Source organism: Rhineura floridana, chromosome 9 (assembly GCF_030035675.1).
Source record: "Rhineura floridana isolate rRhiFlo1 chromosome 9, rRhiFlo1.hap2, whole genome shotgun sequence".
NCBI classification, from domain to species: domain Eukaryota; kingdom Metazoa; phylum Chordata; class Lepidosauria; order Squamata; family Rhineuridae; genus Rhineura; species Rhineura floridana.
Genome location: NC_084488.1, coordinates 32,593,027 through 32,608,596, shown reverse-complemented (window position 1 = coordinate 32,608,596; position 15,570 = coordinate 32,593,027). Strand labels below are relative to the sequence as shown.

General features: G+C 38.5%; 1 protein-coding gene across 1 annotated transcript in view; it reads left to right on the top strand.

Annotated features, from left to right (window-relative positions):
- Nucleotides 1-20: 20 nt before the first annotated feature.
- The window catches only part of PPAT (phosphoribosyl pyrophosphate amidotransferase), a 59,882-nt gene continuing 44,332 nt past the window's right edge, over nucleotides 21-15,570 (top strand). The window contains exon 1 of the mRNA XM_061584075.1: nucleotides 21-279. Coding sequence (XP_061440059.1) covers nucleotides 152-279 — 128 coding nt within the window. The 5' untranslated portion in view covers nucleotides 21-151. The remainder of the gene's footprint in view (nucleotides 280-15,570) is intronic.

Sequence of the window (15,570 nt, the reverse complement as noted above, 5' to 3'; positions counted from 1 at the left end):
AGTAGAGGCACTGCAGCCAGCAGTTTGAGGCCACCTCCCCCTCTTTTCCCTTCACACACCCAGGCGGCGGCAGGAGCAAGTAGAAGTAGCGGCAACAACAACAGCAGCAGCAGCAGCTGCGGTAACAACAACACGTGTTTGCTCGGGCACCATGGAATTCGAGGAGTTGGGGATTCGGGAGGAGTGCGGCGTGTTCGGCTGCATCGCCTCGGGCCTGTGGCCCACGGAGCTGGACGTGCCCCATGTCATCACGTTGGGGCTGGTGGGGTTACAGCACAGGTAGGGTTTGGGGAGGGGGGGAATGAAAGCGCTCTAGGGAAGTGGGGGATTGGTTGGAAGGCCTGATCGCGGGTTGTGGGGATTCGATACACCCTGTTAGGTCAAGCTCCGTATAAAGGCTGTAATCCTCTGTACAATTACTTGGCAGAAAGTTTATTTAAAGGGGGAGGTTTTCTGATTATGCATGCGTAGGATCGGGCTGCACTGAGAAGGGCAGTAAAGAAATACACAGACTTATCCCATCCCATGCATGCGTACTGAGTAGGTTTTATTTCCGAGTTCAACCGAACTTTTTCCTAAGAAATTGCATACAGGATGGCAGAGTATGGGGGGAGGGGAATGCAGCTTAAACTCCTCTCATTTTATTGCTGTCTGCTTAGGCTGTGGATGTTCCATGCATTTAAAGCACATGGCTTTCCTGAAAGAATCATGGAAACTGTAGTTCACCCCCTGCACAGCTACAATTCCCAGGATTTTTTAGGGGTAGTCTTGCACTAAATGCATAGTATGTACACAGCCTTAATAACATATTTGCTTAAAAACAGTAGTTGCATGTAAAGGTAAAACTGCAGCCCTCTCCAGAATATCCTAATACTTCCTGAAGCTGTGTGAGGTCCAAAGGTGATCCCAGTCAAAGTTCGCATCTCCATTTTTAACCAACCAGTGGTAGCATCAAATTCGTTCAACATCCAGATCTTAATTACTGTTGTACTCAGAAATGTGTTACCTTCTCCATTATGCCCTGCCACAAATTATATTGTTTAGCTAAGCACTTGGAACAGCTGTAGTTCTCTGCTGGGCTACCACGTTACTATGTTTTTGAGCACAAGTAGTTTTGGTGGGTTGTTTCACTTATGACGTTTTTACCTGTATCGGTGAAGAGCAAGAATGATGTACAATACACCATTGTATGCAAAGACAGAATAAGTGTTTGCTTTGCTAAATATACACACACTGACAAGTTGTGGTTTTTCGTTGCATGAACAAATGTGGTAAAATATGCACATGCATAACCTTCATATATAGTCTGGGTTTCTTCCTTTTATGTGCATGTAAATAAAAGGATTCCAGAGTGTGGTCTGAAGGAATATGAGGCCACAACTTTGCTGAAGTGAAGCAGATGTGAGTCTAGTCTAGGGACTGCCTGGGAACCACATGTACGCTGCCTTGAGTTCTATGACAGAATAAATGTAAAAACAAACAAGCATGTATGCATACATACATAAATATATAAAATGTTGTGTATGAAGGATTCTTAAGTGCTCATTCCTGGCAGCCAAGGTTTGGCTTAGCAGGTCATCTGACCCTGGGTTGAGTTAAGTTCTCACTAACGCTGAACTGTAGTCAAGAGGAAACCTTGACTACAGCTCATGGTTGGAGAGGTGAGAACTTAACAGTGAGCCTGCATTTAGCAGACACTCAAAAGGCTGCATTCAGATGTGGGGTTATTGCGTTAGTTTCACTGGTTATAATGCTAGTGCTTCTGTCCTGAATTCTAATGTTCCTTTTACACTGCAATACCTATTACATTATGGAACGGTGGCTTTTTAAAATCAATATACCACAATGTCACATTAAATTGCATTCACACCAGTGAGCATGGTGTGACACAACAACGAATGTCATCAGACATGTTGCCACTCCCCCACCCTTTCCATGCACGTGTGCTTCTGTTCCCCCATGATTCACCATGTAGAATGCCAAAGTACTACCCAAACTTTTGTTATGTGAGTGGTGGGAGAGCGATCCATGAAAACCACAGGAAACTTACAATGCAAAACTCCCACAATATCCCAAGTTTCGAGGGTTGCAAACACATTTTTTCTGGAAACAATTAACATGGAAATTAAGATTTCTGGAAGTGGATTTTACATTGTGTGAAGGATCACATAAAATGTGAAAATTGACAGGTAAGGGAACATCAGAAAGATGAAATAAAGTGCTGTGTGAATGCAGCCTAAGCCAAATCTTGTGGCATAAAAAAGACCAGGGAGGAGCCAAGCAGCTGCAAGATGATGTTAGGACAAAGATGACCCAACTCCCAGAAAATAATAATGGCACAGTGGTTAAAATATAACAATAAAATACCTCTTTTCCATTGCTCATTTTACCTTAAAATCTGCAGACTGAGGCAAGTTGCGCCACTCATGAGGTAGGCCTACCCCTGCATTTAGATTACACCTCCATAGCTGCCTGACCTTTTCCCTTCACCCTCTCCACTGCTCTTCTGTGTTGTCCATTTAATGTACAGTATATGTCAGCTTGGCAGAGTATATATCTATGGATGCATTTGCACATAATGTGTAACCATAGTTTAGCACCACCTGCACAAGAAGGAACAAACCTCAGGATTATCTCTCTGATCTCCCCTTTGGCAAAGCAGTGAGGAGGATATTGGAAGCTTTGCTTCCATTTTCAACCAATTGCAATTACTCACTGGCCTGGTTTGTATGACACGCTAAGCCAAACACTGATTTAGCAAGACCATGCAAATGTATGGGCTCATGGAGAGGAGCTCTCTCCTCACTATCCAGAAGCTGTAACCAAGGTTTGTTTTTGGTTTAGCATGTCATGTGAAGCAGGCCATTATGTCCGAACCTAAACGAACTGTGACTAGTGTTAACTATGGTTTAGTAAAACAAGGCAGTTTCAAACAGTAGTTAATGATCCTGGCTTGTTTTGGCTTCCTAAACCATAAGTTACCTGTGGAATTTGAACTGCGCAAGCAGAGAAAAAGAAACAGCTCTCCATTGCTCCTGAGGAAGGATTACTCTGAAACGCGTTGAGCCTCAATAAATCTACCAAGCACCAGAGCCTGCCTCTCTTTTTTGTCCATTGCGTGGTGCTTTTCCCTTTTGTTTCTGCCAAAAAACTAGGATGCCCAACAAAGAAGGAAGACATGGATATCCTTAACATCTTGCTCCAGGCATTTGATCCATGTTAATTAATAAAGGAAAAAACGTCATGCAAGTCCTTGACCCAGACAATTCTGCAACATGCATTTTGGAACAAGCTTTGGGCTTGTTAATTTTTTCCCAAAAGATACTCCATTTTGAGAAGTACTTTGGCAAGAGTGAGATATCCACAGACTATGGGAGTTTCTGAACACATTCCACTTTGTCCCGGTCAGAACATTTGGCAGGCAGCCTGTATGGTAAAATTTCAGTGGAATAGCCATGAGATTTGTTACAGCAAAAAGGGGAAATTGTGTCCTTAAGTTTTGTGTTAGTCATTGTTGCAAATCATAATAATTCTCAGGGTTTTGTTCTTTATGTCTTGGTCTTTTTGCTTCCTATAATTGTAGAAAATATAGATACTGTAACTTCATTTCAAAAGATAGGAGTTCTCATGCTTCCAGAAAATGTATCTACCATTTGGGAAGAAAAATAATTTTCTCATCTGACTTTACCTACATAATGTTACTGTTTTTTCATGCCCTTTGGGAAAAGTGCTATGATTTTTTTCCCTTTGGCCTGATTTCTATAGGATCATTTTTTGCAGCATTATAGGTGATATCCAGCCAAGTAGTTCTGTTAGCACAAGGATTTCCATCGGTGCAACAGAACTCTCCTCTCCCTGAGTACCTCCATGGCTTCCACAATTCTGCTTGTTTTGTTCTTTTTCTCTTTTTCTTTGTTCTTAACCCCCCCCAACAGATTTAGGGTGTGTGCAGTGAGAGAAGGAGAAAAAGTTTCATTCCACAGCTGAAAATCCTTGCCCTAATGGAATTACTTTGTTGGGTATCACTCTAATGCTGTAAAATACTAATCTAAAATAATTAAAACTGAAAATTTCCTATGTTGTGGTCTGTAAGAAATTATGAACCTGCATCCATCGGTGTTGCTCAGCTTATGGTAAGGCTTCGGTCAGCAGAATGAGAGGGAAGCAATTTTTAGCCATTCTTCTTCCTGTCCTCTGTGTTCCTTCTAAATTGGCTCTGGAGGGCCCCCAACCCTTTGGAGCAGATTTTGGGGGCTGTAGGGGGGAGGGGAAATTGCTGAAAATTGCCTCCTTCCCTAGTCCATTGACAGAAGGGGTGATATACAGTGCTAGTCCTACTTAGAGTCGACTTACTGAAATTAATAGACATGACTAATTTAGGTTCATTAATTTCAGTGGGTCTGCCCTGAGTAGGACTTAGTTGAACACAACACCAAGTCACCTGAGCAACATCATTGGATACAACCATATAAAACCTATAAATCTTATTTGCAAGACAGTGGGGAATTGGAGCCCAGCTTTGGAATTTAGGTCCTGTTTCAGAAAAAATCAAACTCCTGTTAAGACCAATGACATTTAGGATTAATCATAACATATTTCTCCAGTTGATTTCTACAAGACTTAGGGCATGCCTAATTTTCTATTATTGGGACCCAAATAATTATAAAATGTGTATATTTCCACCTTTGAAGTGCAAACTGAATAGGTGCCATCTTTTCTCATTATACAGGTGGGTAATTAATGATGCTTCAGTTCTTAGATTAATGAGGTTAACCTTTATTTGTTTTCTTCTGGATAACAGAGCAGTCAAGGTAGTGTTGCTGGTGATAGTCTCTCTGCTAGAAACTGCTATGAAAACTTGCTGCAGGTTATATGGCATACCTAGACATTGCATCTTTGAGTGTGACAGAATAAAGGCCAAAGTTAGATGTGCACTAGTTTAGCTTAAAAAGTGTGGGTAGAGGTTATTTTTAACACTAAACAGAGGGCACGGGGGGAACAAGAGTGAAACACTCCTTGCCGTTATCCCACCTTCCATTACTTTAAGGTGTTTTTGCCCACCTGGTTCTATAGGACTCAAAATAGTGCATTTCTACTCAAAAGTAGCACTATGCTTCTGCCACTGTAACCTAATCTGAGGTTAAGAATGGGGGGGGCGCATAAAGAGAAATTGGGCAGCCATAGCTTGACTTAGTCAAGAATATTATCCTGGCCTTTCTTCTTTCAAGTAAGCCAGCAGTTTATTCAAGAAGAGAGGGGAACAGAGATAGCAAATACTTTGTCCATTAACTGCATGGACATAAAAGCTTCTTAATGAACCTCCAGACTTCAGTACCTACTTGCAACAGCTGCAAAAAAACCCACCTACTCTACAAAAGGAACAAGTTGTTTTGCAGCGATTGATAATATACCAGACAATGTTACAAACGACTGGAAGCTCCTAGCCAGGAATCCTTTTTTTAAAAGTGTTTGGTAAGTCCCTTCTTAAATGTAAGGTCAGCATATAAACCTCTGATTAAATAGTTGCTGGTTAAGTAGTAGTTACAAAACATCCTAAACATTTGAAATGGATCTTTTTTAAAAAAGTAAAAGGATACCTCAGTCCTGAGATCTGAGATGAAATTTTAAGATACTCCTCTGAATTGGCAAATGAATTCAGGGATTTTATTTATTATTAAAAGTTTTAGTACTATTTATTTTTCTCAATTTGAAATACATTTTATTTGGAACATATATTCTGTTGGTTTTCAGTGGAACCCATTTTTTCAAATAAGGGTGGATTCATATGAGTAAGTGGCCTGTGGTCTGAATCTCTGTCATTTCCAAGATTTGAGCACACATGAGGGTTATAATAGCTTTGGTTCACACATTTTAAAAGGGTTCATGTATTTTAGACTAGTTAGGATTTCAGGTATTCATATAATAGATTAAATTTACTAATGTGGGTAAAAAGAAACACGAGAAAAGCTAATGCCTAATTGTGTCCTTTGAATCACTGTAGAGTGGAGAATTTACTAAAGGAAGAAGTCCTGGACCATGGACACCTGGGTTCACTCCCCATGAGCCACTCTAGAATTGGAACTGGGATGTTACAGTCAGAGACAGACATGCACTGGCTTCTTACAAACTCAAGTATTTGAAATTTTAGGAATGCAAGGGAGAAAGCAGTTCTGTTTTGATAGTCTGCATAATTAATGGCAAAATGAATAGCCCAGTGGCAGCTTAAAGACTACAGAACTGTTGTGTCATAAGCTATTGCAGAGTTGAACTGACTTTATCATATGCATTTTTTGTGTCATCTGGTCCCTTCAAGCTTATGCCAGGAGTCTTTGTTGATTTCTTTTTTTTATTATTTTTTTTATAAAACCGGCCAGCAGAATTACCACTCTGGAAAAGTTAGGGGTGAAATCAAGGATATCTGCCTTTTCATGAATGTTATCTGCAATTGAGTTTGTTACCCTGAGAAAACATTTTACAGTTTATCTGGCAGCAGACTAACTTCTTGATGTAACTAGAACAAGAAAGAAGCCTGGCATAAGAATAAATAATCTTGTTCTATTTTGGATAATTGGTTATGAGCTAAGTAAGAGTCTTTTCACTGCTATAAACTGAGAGTTGTTTTAGTTTCCCTTTGCATTTTTACCTTGATGGGGGGAAAAATTAAACCAACCTGTTGCACTGCAGGGAGGACATTATTCACCTGTGTTCTGTTGATATCCTGCATTTCTTCCTGCTTGTAAAATCTTTCTAGAAGTGTCCTTCGGCTCTTGATCACAGTATGCATGCTGTCAGATAAGTTTTGTGACTGGATTGTTACGTTCTCAGAAATGCTTTTCTTAAACTGAACAGGCGAGGGCTCTATAGGGAGAAATAGGCCATTACAAAGATGATGCAGATTAGTGACAAGATGACCCTACCTTTGCTTATTTTAACCTAGCATGTCATAAGAACCAACAGAAAGATGTATCTGTTAACCATGCTAGAATGTGAACAGTGATATTTATTTTTCACAATTGCATTCCTTAAAGGAGCTCATGGGATAATACCATTTTATATTCAAAATGACCTTATGAGTAGGACCTGCAAGAAAAGATTGCCATGTGGAATGCTCATGTGCAAGGTGTACAAGGTGCCAGCCAGCCAGGCATACCCTCTTCCAGAATAATCCATTCAATTCTCCCTCTGCCAATGTTTGTTTCTCCCCATATTCCTGATAGTCAGCCAGCAATGTGTGGCCGCTGAGCATGTTTAGTTCTGCTTGTTCTGTGTTGGGGTTCCCCACTCCTACCCTTTTTAGATATTTTTCCTAAATACTTTTTGTACATCTGCAAACCTTGGGATTTTAGGTTGTTCTGTTAGTATTTTTGTTTTGCCTGTAATTATACTAAGTTAGGCGTATCATTAATGTAAATCATTACCTATGATCAGTGAAAGAGCTGCTTTATGTAGTTTTATGGCTCCAATCCAGAGATAACTGAATGCAATAAGGTATAGGCTGCATTCATATGTAATACTAAAACATGGTTACACTGCTACATGGACGAATCTCAGCAAGTTCAAGCTAAGTGCTGGGCTCACACGGTACACTCTCCCCTTACCTTCCATTCAGCCAAGAGACAGATTTCTGCTAAGTTTATTTGCATTTTCAACGCATCTTGGCTTAGCATAGTGTACCTGGCTGTGTAGGAGAGGGAGGTGGGACGGCACAAGCCTGATACTTTCTTCAGCTTGCTGAGGCTTGTTCACATAATGCTAAACCATGGTTTAGCACTGTGTGTGAACCAGCCCATTATGTTCAACTAGGAGCATAAAGTAGCTATAAGATAGCATACAAAGAGAAATATTTTCATCTGTAATGGACGACTGGTGAGCATGTGCACTTTCCTTTGTACTCTGCCAGAATAATGAGGGCAGGATTGAATAGGGTTGCATGCGATTATATAAACAATCCAGTCTTGTGAATCTATAGCTACGTTTGTTGGGCAGCTTACCTGCACACAATGGCATCCATTGCACTGTACGCACTAAAGGCAGATTTCTGCATCCATTCTTGTTTCCCATTCAGATTACATAGGCGATAATGACTGCATCAAAGATTTCCTCTCTCACAATTTGCTCTTATCAAACTACTATAGTAATGCAAAGAAATTCTTACCATCTTCGGAGGCCTTTCTTTTGACACTCAGTGAGGCTGTGTCTGTGATAACTTCTGTAGCTGTCTCTTTAAAAAGACAACAATAAGCGTTCTGTGATGAAATGTTAAGAAAAATGTATTCCAATAAGAAACATGTAGATAAATTGTTACCTCAAAGAAGGTAACTTGAAGTCCTATGCAAGAAACATGCTACAATGTTACTTTTTATTGTTTTGTGGACTATTGATGCCAAAAGGAATAAAATTCTTGTTTATGCATAATACTTTGGCCCAAATTCAAAATGTACCAAGAAAGATTCTCAGTGTAAAATGAGGCTGCCCCCTCTTCCTACAAGTTCTTTTCATATGCTAGAGAATTCGAGGGAGGGATGGTATCTTTCCTATCTGCAGTGAGAACATGGAGGAGGGTCTCTCACTTTCTGCTCCATTCTGCTGTTATTTAACTATATCCACATGCCCTGTCTCATTGCCTCTACTCTAGTGTCATCTCTTTATATCTTTATTCCTAAAATAAATTTTAACACTTGGGGTGTTTCAGACATAACATCTCTGATAATTTAATCATGGTTCATCCAGGCACTGGAGTTAACTGCTGTTAGTGCTAACCAGAATTTTAGTGCTAACCAAAATTCCTGCTTAACCCAAGATTTGGGTAAAGTGGGAACCATGATTAACTCAGCCTGTAGCTTATCTGATAGCTACAGGCACCAAGTAATTCAATGCAACCAAAAGTGTGGGCTGATGGAGGAAGATGAGAACTCTGCATTTTTCTTCCACTAGTCCATTTGGTTTCCATGCTGAGTGTGGAGGAATGGAAGCCTGCCTCTTAAATCTGCCCTTCCTCTGCCAGAAACTTAAAAAAATCCAAATCTTTTACTGGCCTGTCAGTAGCCTGTGTCCCCATGTTACAATTTTCTGTAAGGATATGACCTATTGGCGATTGAACCATAAGGTTTAAAAATGACTTGCTGTCATCCTCCCATAATATTAACTTCTATAAGACATATAATAATTTAAACCTTCTATTACATATTGCTGGTTTTGTTTATTAAATCCTTAGTGTCTAACACAAAATTAGTGTTTCCCCCTCTGCAAATATACATACCTGAGGGCTGGCTTCTCAAAATGCAGTCAATTTCATCATAAAACCTCATTCTCTTTCTTGCATTGCCATGCTGATCATTTTCTTTTTGCAGTGCACGATACTCATATTTTAAGTTTTTGTATTTTGTGCGACACTGCTTCCAGTCTCTGTCTATTCCAACTTTCATTAATCTTCTGGCAATCTCCTCAAATATTTCTTTATTTCTTGTTGCTCCTTCAAGCATTTGCTGTATCTCCTCATCTGACCATATATTTATCAGAGCTTTGACTTCGTTGTCACACCAGTGCCTTCCTGCTCCTGTATCATTGATTGTAATAACTCTAAAGTGATTCTGTGCTTCATCCAAGGATATTTGATTGTCTGAAAAGTCAAAATAAAATAAAAATCTGAAAACAGATGAATATTCGGGTACTAAAAGAAATGTAATTCCCCCCCTTTTTAAAGAATGGGTAGGGAACCTGTGGCCCTTCAGATATTGCTGGACTGCAGCTCTTATCATCCCTGACGATTGGCTATGTTAAGAGTTAAGCAACAGCTAGAGGGCCACAGGTTCCCCACCCCTGCTTTAAAGGTAACAGAAAACATTCTGAATTAGATCTACAGTGTATTAAAGTTTGAAAAGGTCGTAATGGTAAAAGTATGCTTGCTTACTTAGTGTGCCATAGAATATTGCATAGAAGATCTTGTCTATCATACTGCTTTAGGACACAGAAATATCTTAGTTTTGAACAAGATGCTCCTGCAGTATTTAGGGCCATTCTTCTAACTTTGGCTGTCCATGTGTGAGATGGAAAGTAGGAGCCCTTAAATAATATTTTATAGAAGGCTGGAATGCATTTTGGTGGTAAACCAATTGTCCAGCCGTGGCATAGGGCCAGGCCTTCAGAATCTGAGGGGAAGCAGCCTCCTTAACATGGTCTTTAAGGGCTGATTCACATAGGAGAAGCTGGGAGGAATTATGTAGGGTAGAGGATGTTAGCTACAGCTATAAATGCAAGTTTACTTCTCTTGCTAATGGATATACTCTTGTCTGGAGGAGTGGGGAACCCCAAAAGAATTAAATATTAGTTATGAGGGTGGCAGTGCAATCCTATGCATGCTTACTCTGAAGTCAATTCCACTATGTTCAATGAGACTTACTAACTACATGTGTATTTACCATTGTAACTTTCCAGTGTAATCATATGCACCTGTACTCAGAAGCCAGTAAGCTCCATTGAATTCAGTTACACCCACGGAAGTGTATGTAGAAGTATGCCCTTCACATTTCAGAAATCTAATTTAGACATGTAATATAGTAACTGGAAAAATCAGAACATGATTTTATAGATATGCCATTATCATGAAAATGACTAGAGCTGAGTGTGCTGCAGGGCAATAACAAATCATGAATAGCAGAAGGATTTAGAATCCGATTCTAAAAATTCTGAATATTCTGAATTTAGAAACATTATGAAAACTGTATTAATAATTAATGCTGCAACCAGGGTTGATAAAAATCAATATTTTTTTTAAAAAAAATTGATTTTTTAATTTAAATATTATTTTAAAAATTTAAATCAGATTTCAAAATGTTCTTAAAATAATTAGTAAAATAGAGCCTAGTTCATAGGTGCTTATTATGCAACTTTTAATTAAATTCTATGAATATGCTAAGAGCAGTATATGGAGATAGGAGATAACCAGATCAGTTCTATTCTGCAGGTGGTGTACATGAAGGGCAGGGTCTTGCTCTCGCTCTCTTAAGGCCTTGCCTCTCTCTAAGTGCAATGATAGAGAAGGTCAATGAATAGAAAATTTGGGGAGATGGAGTAGATCTGAACAAGGAGGAGACCATTGAAGTGGTAATCCAGCTCTTAACAGCAATAGCCTTTTCTGCAGGTGTAGAGTTATTTTTTTCTTCTTTTGGACTAATTCATTCTAAATTGAGAAGTAAGTTGGGAACTGAAAAAGCAGGAAGGCTTGTATTTATTTTCCAGACAATGAACAAGGAAGATAAAAGTGAAGAAGAAGACTGAGTTAATTGTACCTCCCAATATTTTACGTTTCTCACGTTGACTTGGTTGAAATTGCCTAAATTTTATTTTTAAAGAACTTTATATTTATCTAAAAACTGAAATAGTTAACCATTCAAAAATTAATGTGTGCATTTTGTTAATGTTGTTTGTTGAAGAAGAAAACTAATCAGAAGAATAAACGTTCTTATTAGTACAATTTAAAGGCCTGTTTGGTGGTGATTCTGGCACATCATGAATAAAATATGAAGGCCCTTCTCCGTGTCCCAACGCATAAGGAGGCACGGAGAATGACAACTAGAGCTAGGGCCTTCTCGGTGGTGGCCCCCGAACTATGGAACGCCCTCCCTGACGAGATACGCCTGGCGCCTTCTCTGTTATCTTTTCGGCACCAGGTAAAGACCTACCTTTTTGCCCAGGCATTTTAAAAATTTTAAAATTGAATTTAAATTTGGAAATTTTAATTATGTTTTATTGTGTACTGTATTGTATTTATATCTGTATGTATTTTAATCTGTTTTATTATGCTGTTCACCACCCTGGGAGCTTATTGCTATAGGGCGGTCTAAAAATGTAATTAAATAAATAAATAAAAATATCATGATTAATTGAATACTTGGAGCTGGTTCATCTCTTGAATTACTTCCTAAGTTCATTCTGCTTTACTAAAATGTCCAAATTATATCAAATTTTTTAATGAAAATTAATCTGAAAACAATTCTGAATAATTGCTTAGTGTGCACTTAACTTCTAATGAAACCCACATCTCTGAATAGATATTAAGGTTATATTAAACAATAATGTACTAAAATTATGATTAAATAGAATCTTCCTCACTAGTGATTTAAACTGTGATTTAAATCATTAAAATCGAGTCCTTCAGATAAGCGATTTAAAGATTTAAATCAATTTGATTAAAATCAAATCAACCCTGATTGCAACAGTTTAGTTTGTTATGAATGTACGATACTTCATAGCTAGGAATGTGTGGAAGAAGAAGACTAATGACTAGGATTCATGAAGAGGAACTTGGCACCTTCTTCTCTCCTGCCCCTCAATCTAAAGCAAAGAACTAATCACTTACCTGCCCCTGTTATCTGTTTACACAATGAAAACCCAGATGCATCCTCTGAGGTTGTGCTGATAGAATCATCATCTATTTAAAAAAAGGGAAAGGGGTTTTTTTAATAAAAAAATGCATAGCTTATCTTGGTCCCTTTTCACCACTCCATAATATATATTTAAGTTAAAACTGTTAGAATTGAAGTAATATTTGAAGCTGTGGTTCTCAGACTGTTATGTTAGTATTCTTAAGTGGAATGAGGTGTTTCAGTAAAAGACAGAAATAGTAGTCCTATTTCAAAATAGAAATAGAAATCCTTCCTAATTTGTCTACATGACCTTACTCACTGTCCTTTTAAAGTGTTGACCTGAACATAGAACAATACTGAAAAGTATGCAGCCACTAATGTATGTACAATTATTTCAAAAGCCTAAAAAGTTTTTTCCCCATCTTGCAGCCTTTGTTGAACAGCTTCATGAGCCACTCAGAGGGCTGACAAGTGGCCCATCTGTCAGTGAAGTTTCTACAGCTGGGCAGAGCTGCAAATTGTGTCCACAGCACTCAAAGCATTATGCAGTTAGGTGGGTGGCGCTGTAGCTTGGACTGTCTTAGGCCTAATGTGAAATGCCGTATCAGCCTTCATTCCTATTTTGGATTCCTTGTCCTACTTGCAATATTAAAAAAATTATAACTCTTAAGTACTCATGACTCGTGTGGCTTTGTTGTCTTATAACTTAACATAATTTCTTTTACTCTTCTGGATATGGTAAATAGATATATTTTTAAAAATGGCAAAGATTACCATTGATATTCCAGTCTGAATCTAACCTAAACATTTTTTGCAGCCGAGTCCTGTGCTTGTTTATTTGGAAGTAAGTCCTACTAGAGTCAATTGAACTTGCTCTCAGTTAAGTGCACAGAGATCTGCAGCGTGAAACAGGTATCTTTCCTTAACTTCTTAGAGGGTCATTATCCTCCATATTTCCCTACATTGCTAATGTGATTATATTAAACTCTGCTCCTGGTCTGATGTGGTCTACACTAAATTTCAGTGTAGATGTGCAAAAGGTATTATAAGACAGAGTTGCCTTTCTGTGTCAGGGGAGTGTTTGGCATACGCTCTCAGTTGATACGGGGTGATAGCAAGGTTCAGTAAGCAGGTTTGGGGCCATATGTGAACTGAATGTGCTCCAGACTCCTCTGCAATATATAATTGTTCATAGACAGATAAGTCAACAGGGAAAATTTTACTTTAGGTTAGAAAGTTTGAAAAACGTTGACTGGGGACCAAACTATATGTTACATATGAGAAAGCACAGGTCTGGAATTCCACAGGGAGGAAAGCAGGAGGAGGAGGCAACTGAGTGGGGAAATGGTTGGCTGCTAAACGATTAAACATCCCCTTTCATCCCCGAAGATGCTCTGCTCAAAATTGTATGCTCTTGAGGCTGCTTTTCATTATTTAAAATAGTTTTGAGGATTCATTGTAAGCATGTGACATATAGTTTGCCACTTAGGAGAAGAAATTTGACTTTCAAGTTGGGCTACTTAAGTGTAGGATACTTGAGAGCACAAAAAACCAATTGGTTGCCTTGGTGAAAACTTCTGCTATTATTCAAATAGCCTCTGAATGATGCCTTGGTGACTTTTGTTTGAAGCTGCTACTACTCTGAGTAGCTGAAGGAGAGAAAAAAGCAGTATTTTTGGGAAAGCAAGAGAATCCACTTTTTATTCAGCTCACATCTGAGTTCTCATTAACCTCTCTGAATAGAAACATCTTATTTTTGTCTTAATGTTGGCCTCACCCCACCTCCTGCCAAGTACAGAGGGGCTGGAGTAGTAACTGTGAGGCTTTTTAAATTGGTGTGGATTGACCAGAATGACATTGTTAATGTTTACAGTAAATTAAAGTGTTATTTCACTATTAAAACTATTCCAAAGAAACCAATATTCTCAAAAAGAACAGGATGAAAGTCATGGCATGAGCGTGATCAATGCAATCACCCAGCAAAACTACTATCTTGACTGGGTCCTTGATCTGACAGTCATAGGGAGTGACTAGCAGGCAAAGCTGCAAAAGACACATTGGTAATGGCTTTAAAGGTGGCACTTGGAAATGATTTGCCTGCTTTTTTCTATTATGTGTTAGATATCTTGTTTTATATGATGGTATGAGTAGAGTAATAAAGGCCTTATAGTGAATAATAAGCGGTCTGTATGCTCTAGGAAACCTGATCCAGTACTGTATATCCAACGTGCAAGTAAATTAGATCGTTACCAACAGAAGACAAGTATTGGACAATGCAAGCTGTGACCAGCAGTGGAAACATCTTGATTGTGCTTCCAGTACTTCAGTCAGTAATTCAAATGTTTCATGTGATAATAGAGTCTTAAATATTGATACACTCAATTTTTTTTCTTTTAATCTATTCACAGTTGCAAGTAAAAGCTTGAAAATTAATAGGCAATGTCTGCTTAAGGCTCAGGTCAAGAGAAAGTTTATGAAAGATTTGTGTTCTTCAGGGCTTACAGTCCTTATTTCTCTGACTCTTGTTCTTCCTTGACAGTTTTCCTGCTTTGCTTTCCACCATTCCACTCCTTGCCAAAATTTCAAATGCAAATGTTGCAATTCGAACAAAACATGCAAATTGTGTAACATTTATATAAGCACCCTTTTAAATTGCATAATTGACATAGTTGTACTACTTCATAACTTTTGAGATCAGGGCTATGCTGTGAAGTATGATGCTTGTGTTAGAGAAGACAAGCATAGAAATAGTCATAATTCAGATATTTCTGGAAGGATTTACTCATATTATCACTCAAGTATGGACAGTGCTTTCTTGCTTTAGTCTAGATAGCACCATTTACATGGGGAGCATGAATGAACTTTATATTCTTCCATAAATCTTCCTAAAGTGGCTTGGGAAGTGATGTTTAAAACAGCAATTTGTGTTTATGACAGACAACTTGTCCATCATTTGTATGGTGCAATCTGGGCTTCAAGAGTACATGTAAAAATTGTGTCTAGTGGCCAGTTCACATATAACACAAAAGTAGAAAGATAAGAAAAAATATTGACATGCTGCTTTTCTTTCTGCTTCCCTCTCTATTTCTGGCTTAAGCTACACATGGGCAGAATAAAATGGTAGAATCCTAAAGTGATAGAATGATTTTGGACACTGGAGACAGCAGATGGAGAATGCCATGTTTGAATTCTCTCTCATGTTCAA